This window comes from Gymnodraco acuticeps, unplaced genomic scaffold (assembly GCF_902827175.1).
Source record: "Gymnodraco acuticeps unplaced genomic scaffold, fGymAcu1.1, whole genome shotgun sequence".
Taxonomy (NCBI): domain Eukaryota; kingdom Metazoa; phylum Chordata; class Actinopteri; order Perciformes; family Bathydraconidae; genus Gymnodraco; species Gymnodraco acuticeps.
Window position 1 is genome coordinate 514,217 of NW_022992312.1, and position 17,014 is coordinate 531,230.

Here is a 17,014-nt window from a genome sequence, read left to right on the forward strand (position 1 = left end):
TTAGTGGGTGAGTTAGTGGGTGAGTTAGTGAGTTGGTGAGTTAGTGGGTGAGTTAGTGAGTTAGTTAGTGAGTTAGTGGGTGAGTTAGTGGGTGAGTTAGTGAGTTAGTGGGTGAGTTAGTGAGTGAGTGAGTGAGTTAGTGGGTGAGTTAGTGAGTTAGTGGGTGAGTTAGTGAGTGAGTTAGTGAGTTAGTGGGTGAGTTAGTTAGTTAGTGGGTGAGTTAGTGAGTTAGTGGTGAGTGAGTGAGTGAGTGAGTGAGTTAGTGAGTTAGTGGGTGAGTTAGTTGGTGAGTGAGTGAGTGAGTGAGTAGTGAGTTAGTGAGTTAGTGGGTGAGTTAGTGAGTTAGTGAGTTAGTGAGTTAGTGAGTTGGTGAGTTAGTTAGTGGGTGAGTTAGTTAGTGGGTGAGTTAGTGGGTGAGTTAGTGAGTTAGTTGGTGAGTTAGTGGGTGAGTTAGTGAGTGAGTGAGTTAGTGAGTTAGTGGTGAGTTAGTGAGTTAGTGGGTGAGTTAGTGTGAGTGAGTGAGTTAGTGAGTTAGTGGGTGAGTTAGTTAGTTAGTGGGTGAGTTAGTGAGTTAGTTGGTGAGTGAGTGAGTGAGTGAGTGAGTGAGTGAGTGAGTGAGTGAGTGAGTTAGTGAGTTAGTGGGTGAGTTAGTGAGTTAGTGGGTGAGTTAGTGAGTTGGGTGAGTTAGTTAGTGGTGAGTTAGTGGGTGAGTTAGTTGGTGAGTTAGTGGGTGAGTTAGTGAGTGAGTGAGTGAGTTAACCCCAAGCTGTTACAGGGTGTTTTTGCACAAAACACAAAATATATCTTATATACGTTCTGCACTACTAATTGTACAATCATGGCTAGAAGTATTGAGAACAAAAAGGAGAATAAAGTTAGTATAAATTTAAATAAGATTTCTATAATATTTTTCTTTTAATTTATTTACAAAAGTCAAATCAAATGTAAAGTATTTATATTCAAGATGTTCCATTAACCCAAACACTGGGCCTATAATAATAATACTAATAATAATACAAATAAATCAATAATTTCTCTAGAGTCTGATGTGTTTTGTAAGATTTGGAATAAAATATACATATATATCCAACATTTTAAAGTGTTAAAAGTAATGCAATAAAGGGAGGAAATGGGGTTCAATATGCTAATAAATAATTAATTAAAATGAATCACATTAAGATTTAAGAAGTATTACTAATGGTAGGGGGGAGGGGGGTTCCACATCCTAGAAATATTAAACTTTTTTGTGATGTAATCTTGTGCTTTCCTGCGTCATCTGTGTTCAGTCCAGGTTTCACAGATGTTCTGTCACATGTCTGTTAGTCTCAGTCGAATCAATCGTGGCTTTAAGGCTGCGCTGAGGAGAGCAGAATGTAAGGTTTTTTACCGGACCTGGTAAAACCGTTTATTCTGAAGACATTTAAATCACTGAACTATCAGCTGTGATTCTGTTTCTGTTCCTAAAGGAAGCATTTGTCACACGTGTCTCATTCAAAGACTGTGGGAAAGCTGAAAACTACTCGTGTGATTTTGGCGATTTTTCTATTTTCCTGGGGTAAACTATCCTTTAACACTTTTGTGTGCACTTCAGTCAAAAGACAACGTACACACACATCCTGTAAAGACACAACCCATCACTATCAGTGTTTCTCAGATTGTACTTACTTGGAGATCCGGTCCATGTTAGCGATTTGTTTCTGGTTTCGGACGACCTCGATGGCCGCCCACACGTACTGCACCACCTTCGGGTCCGCCAGCCTCTTCTTCACCACGCGGGACATGATTTCCTTATTCATCTTCACTGCAGGGAAACAAAGGAAAGTAATCATTAAAATCAGCAGATACATCTTTTGTTCTGGGGATGAAAAGTAGGATGAAGTATAGTTCATTCTCACAGCAAAAATACTGACAAAAAGCCTTTTCTAAAGTGTTATTAATACCCATTTAAGAATACCAGTGAAGATAATGAAGCCACCGTTTTGTTTCCAGGTGATTTGGGCAGGATAGGAGCGCACCGTGGTCAGGTGGACAACAGACGGTGAGCATCACATGTGAGCGTCTCTACAGAAACGACTGACCCTCGATCATCAGGTGGGTAATTAGGCATTTGACACTTAATTAGCGTCTTGTCAAACCTAACAAGAGTTCCTATTACTTTCCAAATATTATACAGAATACATGTATTATATTCTGTATATAAAGGCCACGGTAGGCGATAGAAAACATTTCAACAAGGAGCAAAGGATGCTTCGAGTAGTGAATCGGTTGCATTTTGGACAATAGCTGCAATATATCAGATCATTCATTCACAAATCAGCAAGAATATCAAAATAAATCCTAAATATGTAATAATCAAACTGTCTTCTTGTTAAATGAGATGGCCAGAATATGAAGACACAAAAAACATGATTTATAGAAAGATAAAAAGATCATTTGGATATATTTCTGGAAGAGTTTGCTTATTTATTGAGACAACTGTGGAGCTTGGATTACAGCAAAGAAACTACAAAGACATCTTTCATCATATTTTTTTGGGTTGGTATTCTGGTCTTCTGGTATCCTTGAAATTCCTTAAGTTAATTCAGCTATTATAACGGTTGCTATGGTTTTTAATGACTGATTGAATATGAAGTTGTTAGCCCATCCTTTGGTGGTTTTACTGACCAACAACTGACGCCTTCAGAGTATAAAAGGAAAGACATTTGAGGTGTTTGTGTCTAACTTTACACAAAAGTTGGAGATGCTTTGAAATAAAGTTTAGCCATGTTTGTTGTGACCTTTGTTGTGATCACTCCTCACATGCTAGCTATGAGCATGAAGCTGCGAACACCAGACATACATTCAGATGATGCTTAAAAGTCGTATCAAAGCGCCTTTATTGTAAAGGAATCGTACGTCCAAGCCATAATTCTCCTGGAAGGCGTTCAGAGCCATGTTTAGATTAAGCATTACGAGGACATTCTTAATACTTGCAGCCCCCTCTGTGACATGGGGACATCAAAACAAATACATGAACCGTGATGGATGCTGAGGAATATGACGAGTAAAGCCTAGAGACCTTCAAAGCTTCTGAATAAAGCCGGCTGCTTCTTTCCTGTGGTGCTCAGCCCGGCCTTACTCCTGGAATATCTACAAATCCAATGTAATGCCGTTCTCCTCCAAAGCCTCCGTGAAACCTAAGATGTCACTTCCATAAACCGCGGCCAAAAGCTAGCCATAATAAAGCTCGGAGCGCTTTGGTGTACTTTGTAGTAGAAAAGGCGACGACAGATGTTGGGAGAGGATGTTCATTTTCACACTCTTTTCTCAGGAGAGTATGAACTGTGGATCCGCGTGGTCATGGTCAGATGCAGCGAAAAAGGCAACTCTACAAATGCACTGGTTCATATTTTGGGTCAAAGTAAAGGGTCCTTAAACTGAGATGGATTGGGATCTCTTTACGCATATTATTCTTTATATTTCTGCTATCTTGCAGACTCGTGGATAGACAACATCTGAGCTGAAGTACACATATATCAGCCTGATGCATTTGATATTGAGTTTGCCTGGCAGGCGAACCTAAAGCACTTATTGTGATCATAAGGGGTCCCTTTAAATGTAACAAAACTGCCTGGTTTTACTATTAAAAACAGTATATCCTTAAATAACATCATAACATAAAACAAGGATGTTGAAAAGGATGCATGTGTCACTTTAAAAACACTGAAATGTAAAGGTTTTGAGGCTGTGAAAAAAGTAGAAATGCTGTTATTTGTATGCCTTGGATGTGCACTTGTTTCATTAACATGTTTCATTAAAGGTGGGGTAGGTACGTTTGAGAAACCGGCTCGAGATACACTTGTTGTTATATTCCATGGAATGCTCTTAACGTCCCGACAGCAATGAATATCTGAAGTGCTTTGACAATAAAGCCATAAATGTCACCTCTGGAAGCCGTGGCGCTGTACAAAGCACGACCAATCACCTGAGCCGGCTAAAGTAACTGGATGGCCTACCTGCCTGTCAGCCTTCCATCTGGGCACAAACTCATCTCGTGCCCTCATTGGTCATGTGCGCGTTCGTGTGTGTTGGAGGAGGGGCTCTGTGAGGAAGTGGCAGATTTGTTCCGGCTGTGTATTTTCAAATTCTAGCCACTCGAGCTGCTTTCTCCAAAATGACCGACCCCACCTTTAAGTGAATAAGTTAATGAAGTCATTATTCAGGCCTTTTTCTGCACTGTTTTCTTTCCCTAGGATTTCTGATTGTTGGTAATGGTTACTTAATGTAAACATTAATTTACTCAGATTTGGGATGTCTGGGAGACGAGTTTTTCCACCGTAATTGGGTTAAACCGACCGGCTAAGATAGTGAAATTGTAAAGAAAGTGGTTGGGCAGACTTCACAGCGTCACAAGAGATGAAGGTAAACGGGACGTGAAGGAGTAACGGTTCATTAGTAATGTGATCCCTCCTTCTTCTGTGTCCGGAGGTGTGAAGGAGGGCCATCTGTGCCACAAGGATCTTGAAAAGGACGCATGTGTCACTTTAAAAACAATGCTATTTTAAGGTTTTGAGGCTGTGAAAAAAATGCTGTTATTTGTATACCGTGAATGCGCACTTGTTTCATGAACACCTGTGCCATGAAAGCATCCTGGGCTTGCATTAAAAACGGCACACAGCTAACTTTCTCTTGGCTTTTATCATTAGGATCCCCTTAATGATAATGAAAGTCTGAACCAATCTTTACTATTCTCTTGTGCATCGGCAATGAGTGACCATGGCTCTGTTCTGTATCATATGTGTATTCACTTTGGGCAACATGAACCTTCTTTATGGTGCATATCAAGTTTGTGTTGAGCGTACTGAGATAAAAAACGTTTTACATAATATCTTAATGGATGTGTCACTGTTACAGTTCTGACCGAATTCAAGTAGATCTCTGCCTAAGAGTTAAGCAAGTCAATGTGTCATGCATGTATATTACACTAGTTCTGTAAGAGCAGTATAATGCACATTATTTTAAGCTACATGTATTGTTTCACTTCTCCACAGGACCACATGTCAAAACAGTAATCAAGCTATGACAGATCCAATGCATTTAAACCATATCTAATGACATCTGGTGGTATAACTTTTACAATTCTTCTTGTAATTGACACACCCCTTTCCACTTTGTTCACAATGTTATCCACATCTGCACATCTGTCTGCAGAGGCTCACACTGCAGTATGAACACATGCTACCTAAGCAATTAGTCTGACAAAGAGAGCCAATTAGGACAGGTTGAGAGGGGTTTGAGGCTCCAGGGGAAATGACAGCTCCGCAAAGACGTGTCTCCATGTCAACAGAGATGGGAGTTAAGTACTTTCATGTTGTACTTCAGTAGAAGTACTCAGATCTTGTACTTGAGTAAAAGTAGAAGTACTCAGATCTTGTACTTGAGTAAAAGTAGAAGTACTCAGATCTGTACTGAGTAAAAGTAGAAGTACTCAGATATTGTACTTGAGTAAAAGTAGAAGTACTCAGATATTGTACTTGAGTAAAAGTAGAAGTACTCAGATCTTGTACTTGAGTAAAAGTAGAAGTACTCAGATCTTGTACTTGAGTAAAAGTAGAAGTACTCAGATCTTGTACTTGAGTAAAAGTAGAAGTACTCAGATCTTGGACTTGAGTAAAAGTAGAAGTACTCAGATCTTGTACTTGAGTAAAAGTAGAAGTACTCAGATATTGTACTTGAGTAAAAGTAGAAGTACTCAGATCTTGTACTTGAGTAAAAGTAGAAGTACTCAGATCTTGTACTTGAGTAAAAGTAGAAGTACTCAGATCTTGTACTTGAGTAAAAGTAGAAGTACTCAGATCTTGTACTTCAGGAAAGTAGAAGTACCAGAGTGTAGGAATACTCTGTTACAGTAAAAGTCCTGCATTCAAAATGTTCCTCAAGTAAAAGTAGAAAAGTATTCTCATCAAAATATAGTGAAAGTATCAACAGTAAAAGTAGTCGTTGTGCAGATTGGTCCATTTCAGAATAATATATATGATGTGTTTTATAATGATTGATCATGAAAGTGTTCTCAAAGCTGGTGAAGGTGCAGCTAGTCTGAATGACTTTGTATACTGCAGGGTAGCTGGTGGATTTACTCCAGGTGGAACTAAAGTCTGATTCAACACTTGGTTATATTTCACATCATTCACCCACATCTGTAAAGTAACTAAACACATTTAGTGGCATAAAAGTACAGGATTTACCCCTGAATTGTAGTTGAGTACAAGTACAAAGTAGCACAAGTTTGAAATACTCAAGTAAAGTAGAAGTACCTCAAAATGCTACTTAGTTACTATACACCACTGCATATCAAGAATCATGTCTATTTGTTATGATATCGATTAAATGACAGTAGCACAGTTAACACGGGATGCAGCATTGTCAATATCAACCATGCTGATGAGGAGAACACATCTGTTGCTGCTATGACTCCTGGATTACATATATTATATTGAATAGCATCTGGATAATCAGACTTCAAACAACGCATGTCAAAATAAATGCCACATTTAACACAACTGGTAGATTTGGCAACAAAGAGGGAAGGCCACGGGCTTTTGCCAATGTGTATTTTAAATTATCTTTTTCCAGCGATTGTCTTTGTTAAGTGTGCCTTTTGTACAAAAAAAAAGATCCATGTATATTTAAAAACGCGCTATATAAATTCAAAAGAAATGCATTATTGTTAAACGAGCTGTATTTAGCTACAAGCATGCTAGATAACGTCAAAGCACATCAAGACAAAATAACCCATTAACTTGCACTTAATAACACCAAACAGCCACTTTAGATGTAATGTGTCATAAGTAATAACATCAATTCCCCATAATAACATTACATGCATGGTTGGCGAGTTATTTATTTTCAGTCAGCGATGCTACGTTGCTAGCATTAGCTTATCGGTAGCTTAACCAAAGCTAGTCAACTTGTCAACAACAAAAATACATAATAAAAGCGACATAGGAGGTGTTTTTTGGCTTCACTTCAAGCTAAAAAATCCGCCACAAACAAAGTCTGCTGATAAGCAAACAGCTCGTTTGTTTTGGAGGCGCCATGTTCACAATCCTCCATCACGGGATAAGGAGCTACTGCTAAGCTAATGCTAAGCTAACAGTGCTAACTAGCCGCAGTGTTGTCACTTTTTCTTGCCATTTTTCATGAAAATAATACAAAAATAAAACTCACCTTTTGCTCCGGTGTCACTAACACACAAATCCTTGAAGGATGGAGCACCAGAAAGCTCACATTAGTGATTTTCCGGCTGGTTTGGAGGCTGGTGGTTTGTGTGTGAACACTCAGAGGTAAACAGAGGGAGAACTCTAGTGGTGGAATCCGATTTACTGCACCTAAAACCCGGGGAATTAAAGGGGCAGTCCGCCCATCGTCCATGTCAGAGTCAATGTACTGGTCATCAGCAATGGTGAAGGAATTCACAAGAAGACATCGACTGACTTTTGCACATGTTTACTTAAATTACAACAATATGGCACCACTATTTAAAAAAAAACATCACCTCTGGCTGCCAGAGAACTCAATGCCCCATAGTTTTAGTTTTTCCCTCTCAATAACTGCACAAACTGCACAACAGCCACCTTGCACATCTGTCATTTCATTTATATTATATCATATGTATGTCTCTGCTCCTGTAGTATAAATCTATTTCTGTTGCTGCATTTTTTTTTGTCTTTTATCGAAGATTTTAACTATTCATATGATTTTATATTGTGCTTTCTACTGGTAAATGTTTATATTGCTGTTTATTTCTGATTGTGTTATTATTCCTTTTTAAATATTGTATTGCCTGAACACTCTGCTTGCTGCTGTAACACAATATATCCCTAAATTGGGATCCAATAAGTATCTATCCATAAAATATGAAGGAAGTCAAAACCAAATGTGTATTTGATAAATATATTTATCTGAAATGTTACCTTTATTTTTTAATCACAATTGTCTTTGTATTTCGTTCTCCATTTCCTTATATGTATGTATACAACAATCACCTCCAGCTCAACATCAGCAAGACTAAGGAGCTGGTGGTGGACTTCAGACGGAGCAGGAAGAGGCCTCTGACCCCATCACCATCAGGGGGCAGGATGTGGAGGTGGTGAACAGCTACAAGTTCCTGGGAGTGCACTTGAACAATGAACTGGGTCAGACAACACTGATGCTCTCTTCAGAAAGGGACAGAGCAAGCTGTTCTTCCTGAGGAGGCTCAGGTCATTTAATGTGTGCACGACGCTGCTGCAGAAGTTCTACCAGTGGTGGCCAGTGTGCTCTTCTTTGCCGTGGGGGGAAACACCAACACAAGGGATGGTGAGGAAGGCTAGCTCTGTAGTTGGAGTACAACTGGACAATCTGGAGGAGGAAGCTCGACAGTATCCTAGACCTAGAGAACCCCTCCCACCTACCCCATGCAGAGCTAGTGAAGATGAGGAATACGTTCAGCCACAGACTCATCCCTCCACGACACAGACAGTCCTTTGTGCCGGTAGCCATCAGGATGCACAACAAGGGGTCAATAATGTGAAACAATTACTGGACATGAATACACCGTTTCCACACACCCATGTTAATATATCTAATATGTTTATATGACCCAATATGTATATATGTTCATTTCATTCATTTCTTACTTCATAGTTTATATGACCCAATATATATGCTCATTTTTATTCTGTATTAATTTCTTATTTCATAGTTTTTCATTATTATTTTTATCTTTGATATCTTTAATCTGTGCTGTCCTGTTTTTCACCCTTACCCTGTAGCTGTTTGGACTACTGACTTTAAATGAGTATATGTACCTGTGTACATCTTATTTCATTGTTGTGTATATGGAATGTTTGATGTACATAATATACTTTCTTGAATAAAGGAGAAAAAAACAGTAAAAGTCATTTTCAATGTGGTAATTTCCCCCCAAAAAGTATTCATATGTATACATTTATGTACAAAACTTCAACATTGTTTTTATGTGAATTTATTGAAACCTCACGCACTTTCAGGTTGTATGCAAACTGCATTTCATTGTACTTGCAATGACAATAAAGTTGAATGTAATCAAATATCCTACAACATTAACACGTGTATGACACCCTGGGACGAAGAAAAGGAGACAAAACTTCTATCATTCTTCAATAAAAAAAACGTTATTGATGATGTAAGCCTTCAGTTGTGTTCACACATCCCATCATACAATCAGCATGGTAAAAAAAAAGAACACATATTAGCATAAACTCCACCAAAACGACAGGCAGTTTGATTGACAGCTGATCTCTGGGGTCAGCACTCAAAAAAAGACTAAATGAGTTAAACAAAACATCCACACAACATTGAACCCAAGTACTTTATACGGCTGTTAGGTTAGACGATCTCAGCATAGTCCTCCAGCATTGGCATACATTTAAACCCCAGATAGAGAGGCTCAGTGAAGGTGGTCTGGACTCTGTGGAGGAGGGTCATGGTGTCACCATTGATCTTGTAGAAACACAGAACACCTGCACCGTGATCCAGGAAAATCCCTACTGTGTTGAACTCAATAGCCGGGTACTGCACGGTCTCATTATTGTGTGCAAAATGGAAGCCCCCCTTTGGTGCAACGTAGTACCCAAGATTTTGGGTTGCATCCAAATCCAACTTTGTTGTTGCCCCTTTTCTTTCATTAATCCCAGTATGCGAGTGCAACATCAACCATAGACCCTCCGCGCTTTATCTCCACGTAACAGCGTCCAACAATCGCCTGTTCGTTTCAGGACCTGCTTGTGAACCTCGAATCTGTCGGGATGATCAGCACATGGACGTCGGAGTTTGTTTATGTATGTGACTCTCGTGTCCTCCTTAGATACCTCCAGATGTGGGTGTGCCGTGTCTGGATCCATGGTGAGTCTACGAGAAATTGTTCTGAATTCAGCTTTGGTCGTGGGCTCTGGTTTCAACATCAAAACGTCCGCCTCGCTCACAATAATTAAGAGATTTGTCCACATACCAACCATAAACTCATCCAATTGATCAATGCCGGATGACGCCTCTACTGCCACTCCTTCAAGTATCTCAGAGGACGGGGTTTGATGCACGATGTGTCTGTAGATTCACTGAGAGGTGGCAGGGAGTTGTAGATGTGTCTAAGCTGGTTGAGATCCTCTCCCTGTGAGAGTTTTTTCAGCTCAGTTTCTCTGCTCTTCAGCTCAGAGATCTCCTTCTCCAGCTTCTTCTGAAGATTTCTGACCCGATTTCGTTCAATCTCCCGCTGGGATATGATATTCTGCTTCACATCAGAGCACATTTTCATCATGAAACTGCTCCACACTGCGAATTGTCCCTGACTGTCCTTCATTGCTTTATTAGCAAACCTGTTGATAGCCTTCTCTTCCTCTTCAAGCAGCTTCACATATTTCTCTCTGTCCTGGATCCTCTTCTGAATGTTCTGTCGACTCACCTCCAGCTCCTTCTGTGTTTCAGTCCTCTCAACATCCAGGAGTCCAGTCTTCTTCAGCTGCTCCACCAGGAATGCTAACATGGTGTTTTTAACCAGGTCAGGTCTGGGTGTGAAGGCCTTCCTACACTGAGGACAGCTCTCCTTTGTATTATGTTCCTCTCCATCCCAGTAGTTTGTAATACAGCCCATGCAGTTGCTGTGTCCACAGGGAATAGTGACCGGATCCTTCATCACATCCAGACATATCGAACAGGAAATGGATTCAACGTCCAGCTGAGCTCTTTTCTGTGACATTTCTCCTCGTTGTAGTCACAGAGTTTCTGAGATCAGAGAAGTAGTGTGCGCTGACTCAAAAACAAACAAGGGGCCTTTGCTTCCCTCTCATTGGCTGATCTGCACCAATGGGTGTTCAGAGCGGGAGGAAGAGGGCGGAGTTATCAAATTTCCACGCGTTTCAGAAGGCTTTCTCTTAAAGGGGCAGTTCATCTTTATTATGAGAAGATAACATAATATGTTATCTTCTCATAATAAAGATGAACAAAAAACGGTAACATTTGGATCAATAAAGTATATTATACTCTATTGATCCAAATGTTACCGTTTTTTGTCACAGTAGCATAGATAAGACATTGCACATGAGTTAGAAGTAAATCACAAAATAATGTAATTCACCTTTCATATTTGACAGATGTATATATATATAGTGTAAAGTGGTGGTGGTGTAACTAAGTGCATTAAGACAAGTACTGTACTTATGTAAAATGTTAAGGGTCTGTATACTTTACTTGAGTATTTCCATGTTATGCTACTTTGTACTTCTACTCCTACTACAATTCAGAGGTAAATTGTTTACTTTTACTCAATTGTACTGTAGTAGTAGTAGTAGTAGTAGTAGTAGTAGTAGTAGTAGTAGTAGTAGTAGTAGTAGTAGTAGTAGTAGTAGTAGTAGTAGTAGTAGTAGTAGTAGTAGTAGTAGTAGTAGTAGTAGTAACTTTACAGATCTGGATTATTGATGTGAAATATATTCAACTGTTAAATCAGACTTTAGTTCCACCTGGAGTAAATCCACCAGCTACCCTGCAGTATACAAAGTTATTCAAACTAGCTGCACCTTTACCAGCTTTGAGAACACTTTCATGATCAATCATTATAAAACATATCATATATATTATTCTGAAATGGACCAATCTGCACAATCACTACTTTTACTGTCGCTACTTTCACTATATTTTGATGAGAATACTTTTACTTGAGTAACATTAAGATTGAGGCTGTGTCATGTACCACAAGGAGTAATAAATGCCCACACCGGGATATATTTGAACTCTCTGCCTCTGCCTACTTGCTTGATCGGGCCGCTCAACGGTCAGTCTCACAATTGGCAATTTGCAACTCAAGTACAAGATCTGAGTACTTCTACATTTACTCAAGTACAATACCTGAGTACTTCTACTTTTACTTGAGTAACATTTTGAATGCAGGACTTTTACTGTAACAGAGTATTCCTACACTCTGGTACAAGATCTGAGTACTTCTACTTTTACTCAAGTACAAGATCTGAGTACTTCTACTTTTACTCAAGTACAAGATCTGAGTACTTCTAGTTTTACTCAAGTACAAGATCTGAGTACTTCTACTTTTACTCAAGTACTTTGAGTACTCAATCTGAGTACTTCTACTTTTACTCAAGTACAAGACCTGAGTACTTCTACTTTTACTCAAGTACAAGACCTGAGTACTTCTACTTTTACTCAAGTACAAGACCTGAGTACTTCTACTTTTACTTAAGTACAATACCTGAGTACTTCTACTTTTACTCAAGTACAAGACCTGAGTACTTCTACATTACTCAAGTACAATACCTGAGTACTTCTACTTTTACTCAAGTACAAGACCTGAGTACTTCTACTTTTACTCAAATACAAGATCTGAGTACTTCTACTTTTACTCAAGTACAAGACCTGAGTACTTCTAATTTTACTCAAGTACAAGATCTGAGTGCTTCTACTTTTACTCAAGTACAAGATCTGAGTACTTCTACTTTTACTCAAGATCTGAGTACTTCTACTTTTACTCAAGTACTTTGAGTACTCAATCTGAGTACTTCTAATTGTACTCAAGTACAAGATCTGAGTGCTTCTACTTTTACTCAAGTACAAGATCTGAGTACTTCTACTTTTACTCAAGTACAAGATCTGAGTACTTCTACTTTTACTCAAGTACTTTGAGTACTCAATCTGAGTACTCAATCTGAGTACTTCTACTTTTACTCAAGTACAAGACCTGAGTACTTCTAATTTTACTCAAGTACAAGATCTGAGTGCTTCTACTTTTACTCAAGTACAAGATCTGAGTACTTCTACTTTTACTCAAGTACAATATCTGAGTACTTCTACTTTTACTCAAGTACTTTGAGTACTCAATCTGAGTACTTCTACTTTTACTCAAGTACAAGACCTGAGTACTTCTACTTTTACTCAAGTACAAGATCTGAGTGCTTCTACTTTTACTCAAGTACAAGACCTGAGTTGCTTCTACTTGTACTCAAGTACAAGATTTGAGTGCTTCTACTTTTACTTGGGTAACATTTTGAATGCAGGACTTTTACTGTAACAGAGTATTTCTACACTGTGCAAGTAGTTATAGACTGATGTGTGAAAGAGATACAAAATAACTATAAACAGAAAAAGTGCCCAGGATTCCAGAAATATTTCCAATACCTTTGTCAATGTAGTTGTTAAGATTTTCAATACATCAGATAAGATTTCAGTTACCATATCTCTGAACGTGCAGAGATAACACGGGCATTTGACTTGGTAGTTTTGTCAATATATAACAATAAATATCAGCACACAGCACCAACAGATTGACGGATTTAAAGTGTAAGAGTTGTATTTATTTATTCAAATGCCTAAACACCATCCTTGGTTCACAGCTCAGACACATATAGTTGGAAAATATAGAAGAGTTTGGAAAGTGGGGACAAGTTTCAAATATTCAAATAACAGGTTTAGCGAGGCAGTGAGAGACACTGAACGACTCTAAAGAAACTCCAGCACAGTTCTCAGTAAACGACTCCTCTTCTGTCTCAAATGGCGCGTTTCCACTGCAGGCCTCGCTCGGCCTCGCTCAGTTTGGTTAGGCCTTATTAGGCCCGGCTCACTTTTGGCGCGTTTCCACTGCAGGCCTCGCTCGGCTTGGTTAGGCCTTATTAGGCCCGGCTCACTTTAATGCTGCGCTTCCATTACAGTTTAGGAACTGGGGTAGTTACTATAGTAACGCAGTGTAGGTGGAGCCGTGACGTCATCTTCAATGAGTGCTCCAAAAAACAACACAGCCGTTAGCTCTTAGCACTCAGAGCTCACAGCCAGTGTTGCCAACTTGGCGATTTTCTCGTTAAATTTGGCGGCTTTCCAAACCCTCCGGCTACTTTATTTGTGTCAAAAAGCGACTAACGACGAATCTAAACGATTTATAACGGCCCCGTCCACACAGCGGCGTGCGTTGAAGCTTCCAAACGCTTCTGCCCATTCACTTGAATGGGGTGACGTCACTTTTAGCCAAACTGCATCGTGGGAAGGCGACGCGGAGCGTTGCTGGCGTCGCTCGGCTGCAAAAGTTGAACAATGTTCAACTTTTGACGCATCGGCAGAAGCGTCAGCCAATCGAATCATATGCCAGTACAAGCTCTAGCCAATCAAAACCGCTGCTTGTGTGTCAGGGGCAGGAGATTCATGTGGATTGGGTTGTTGGTCGAGTTTCAGACACGCCCGCCGGCAAGCGTCAACGCACGCCGCTGTGTGGACGGGCCGTAATGGTGTTATTAGGGACTTTTCTGGTGTTTGGAGACTCACGTATTGTTCTGCAGTTAACGAGCCGCGGGTGCTGCCGTGAGCCCCGCCTCCCTCCCATAGTACTCACAGGCGCTCAGACTGACAGTTGCCTGGCCGCAGCAGAGCTGCTCCTGCAGTCAGAGCAGAGAGGAGACAACCACACTCCCCCGCGTCGAGACTGCAAATGAATTGCGCATGCGCCAACTGCCAAGCCGTCCTGGTTTTGAGCGGGATTTAAATGTTGAATGTAAATGTTTCATCACTCTCTTTCACACTATAATAAATAACTGCCTTTGCTTTGCTTTGACTCACACAGCCTCAGTCACTCAATCACCTCGTCCACTGTGTGTGTGCCTCTCTGTGACAAGCTAAACATCTCTGTGACAAGCTAAACATCATGGCACAGTCTAAATTGTATTCTCAAAAATACAGAAAGGAGTGGGAATCAAACCCTGAGTATAAAGGATGGTTGAAGCCATTTATTGCAGATGACACACGGGCATACTGCCTTTATTGTAAGGGGGATTTATATGCCAAACTGTCATGTTAAAGTTAAAACCCCAACACATACTCAAAAGGCAAAGACATTTCTGATCTACTGTCGTCTGGATTTAACTCTGGTGGTTTCAAGTTTTGATCCTTGAAGGGTTGGGAACGTTTTTTGTACTCCCCTATGCAAATTAGGCGATGACGTCATTTAGCGACTTCTGGCGACTTCCAGGACAGCTAAAAGCTACTTTCCTTACTATGGAGTTGGCAACACTGCTCACAGCTCTTCATATCTGTTCAGAAAACTAGACAAAAGTTAAACAAGTACAAACCACAGACTGCCTGTGTCATGGCGAACACAGTCGCTGGTTTATTTATGTCTGTATAGGCCGTTGTTGTGAGTGTGGACGGTCGGAGCATATATAACGTTAGCTTAGCCAAGCTCCATTTAGAAAACACGCATTTTAAAAGGGTTTTTCGCCTGCCGTCTGTCTGCAGACTGTCAAAGCATTAATTCATGGTTTTTACTAACCGGTATCAGTATGTTGTTACTTCGGCATCATTTTGAAACGTGTATTACAATTAAATCACGGTCAAATATGTTCATCTTGTTTTAGTTGTAGCCCCCTTGCCAGTGATTCTCTCTCTAGTTTAGCATACTCAGCCCAACTCAGCCTGGTTGTTCCTGGCCCTAGAACTACGATTTAGTCGGGCCAGAAAAAAGGTGAAAAAGTAGCCCCGGGCCAAAACTAGGCCAAGTGGAAACGCAACCAAAAACGGGCCCCGCACGGCTCGGCACGCTTAAAGCGAGCTACCCGCTGCAGTGGAAATGCGCCAAAAAGGTCTCAGATTAATCACCAAATGCAAACCTGAAGCACCAATAACGACTTGTAGGAAAGCTGAAAGAAATCTGCAGTTATTTTGGAAGACAATGGGACAGTCCTGACTCCAGTGATGATTGTCTTTATTCTGGAGAGGGACGTTAATGGGCTGTTGGAGAGAAGCCACTTTACACACTGTCTGCACAAACAGCTGTTACTCAATCAATGGGAGATGAGTACACCAGGTGCTTCTACAGTTAGTGTGTAGATCAATAGGAATGTTTAAGTCTGTAGATTTTTTATTTTATTCTTCTAGCAACTTACCAAAAAAACACCACTCTCAAACTTAACATTTTAGAGTAAAACGTGCAAAATGTAATGTTCCATTATCAGAGGTCCCAATGGGATGATAACACTTCGTCAAACAAACAAATTGTCTTTATGTATGTCAGGTTTTGCAAAGTAAACACTGGTAGGCAAATATGTCAGAGATTGAGTCTGTTAAATGGCTTCTGCTTTACTCTGTATGTAAGTCATTTATATATATGCCATTATGTTACAATGTGCCTGTGTTTAATATATCTAAACTTATTCGATACCAAAGTCTACGCTGATTTCACAAATATGTAAAGACCGTGTGGTACTTATGGTTAGAATAGTTTAGTTTTAGGGCTTTTTGGTTAGTGTTTTGGTTTGTAATGTTTCTTACGGTGGGCCCTGAAGTACAAGAAACCACAAGCATTTCACAAAACACCACAGCGTTTCACATTGGACGGAAAAGGGTATTCCTTTAGGGAGAACACATCTTGTTTGTAATTGGCCAGAGAAGCACTGCTGTGATTGGTTGTTTTTGCTGCCAGTCAAGAAATGACGCTTCGTGATTGGTCAACCACCCGACAGCGAAATATGTCCCCAAGTCCCAACACATCAGACGTTAGCACACACTCAGAGCTCACAGCTCCTCATATCTGTTCAGAAACTGGACAAAAGTTAAACATGTACAAACCACAGACTGTCTGTGTCATGGCGAATACAGTCACTGCTTTATTTATGTCTGTATGACGTTGTTGTGAGTGTGGACGGAGCAGCTACAGGTTAGTTTAGCCTGATGGGTCCGATTCCGTTCAGAAAACACGCATTTTAAAAGCTTTTCGCCTGCCGCTTTATCTGCAGACTTGTCAAAGCGTTAATTCATGGTTTTTACTAACCGTTATCAGTATGTAGGCCTAGTTACTTCGGCATCACTTTGAAACGTGTATTACAATTAAATCACGGTCAAATATGTTCATTTTGTTGTAGTTGGTATCTCCCATAGAATTTACATGGAGATACGCCCCGCCCCCTCTCCAGCGCCTCTTGTTTGAATGACAGGAGCAAACACAGCTGACAGCCGCGGTGAAACTCGAGCGATT

At 40.1% G+C, this 17,014-nt stretch overlaps 1 protein-coding gene across 5 annotated transcripts in view; it reads right to left on the reverse strand.

Moving 5' to 3' along the window:
* Positions 1-7,361, reverse strand: part of zmynd11 (zinc finger, MYND-type containing 11) — a 50,475-nt gene extending 43,114 nt beyond the window's left edge. For all 5 annotated transcript variants that reach the window (XM_034208285.1, XM_034208288.1, XM_034208286.1 and 2 more), the window contains exons 1-2: positions 7,207-7,361; positions 1,666-1,801 (exon numbers count right to left, since the gene is read on the reverse strand). In XM_034208285.1, coding sequence (XP_034064176.1) covers positions 1,666-1,796 — 131 coding nt within the window. In that variant the 5' untranslated portion in view covers positions 1,797-1,801; positions 7,207-7,361. The remainder of the gene's footprint in view (positions 1-1,665; positions 1,802-7,206) is intronic.
* Between the last annotated feature and the right edge of the window lie 9,653 nt (positions 7,362-17,014).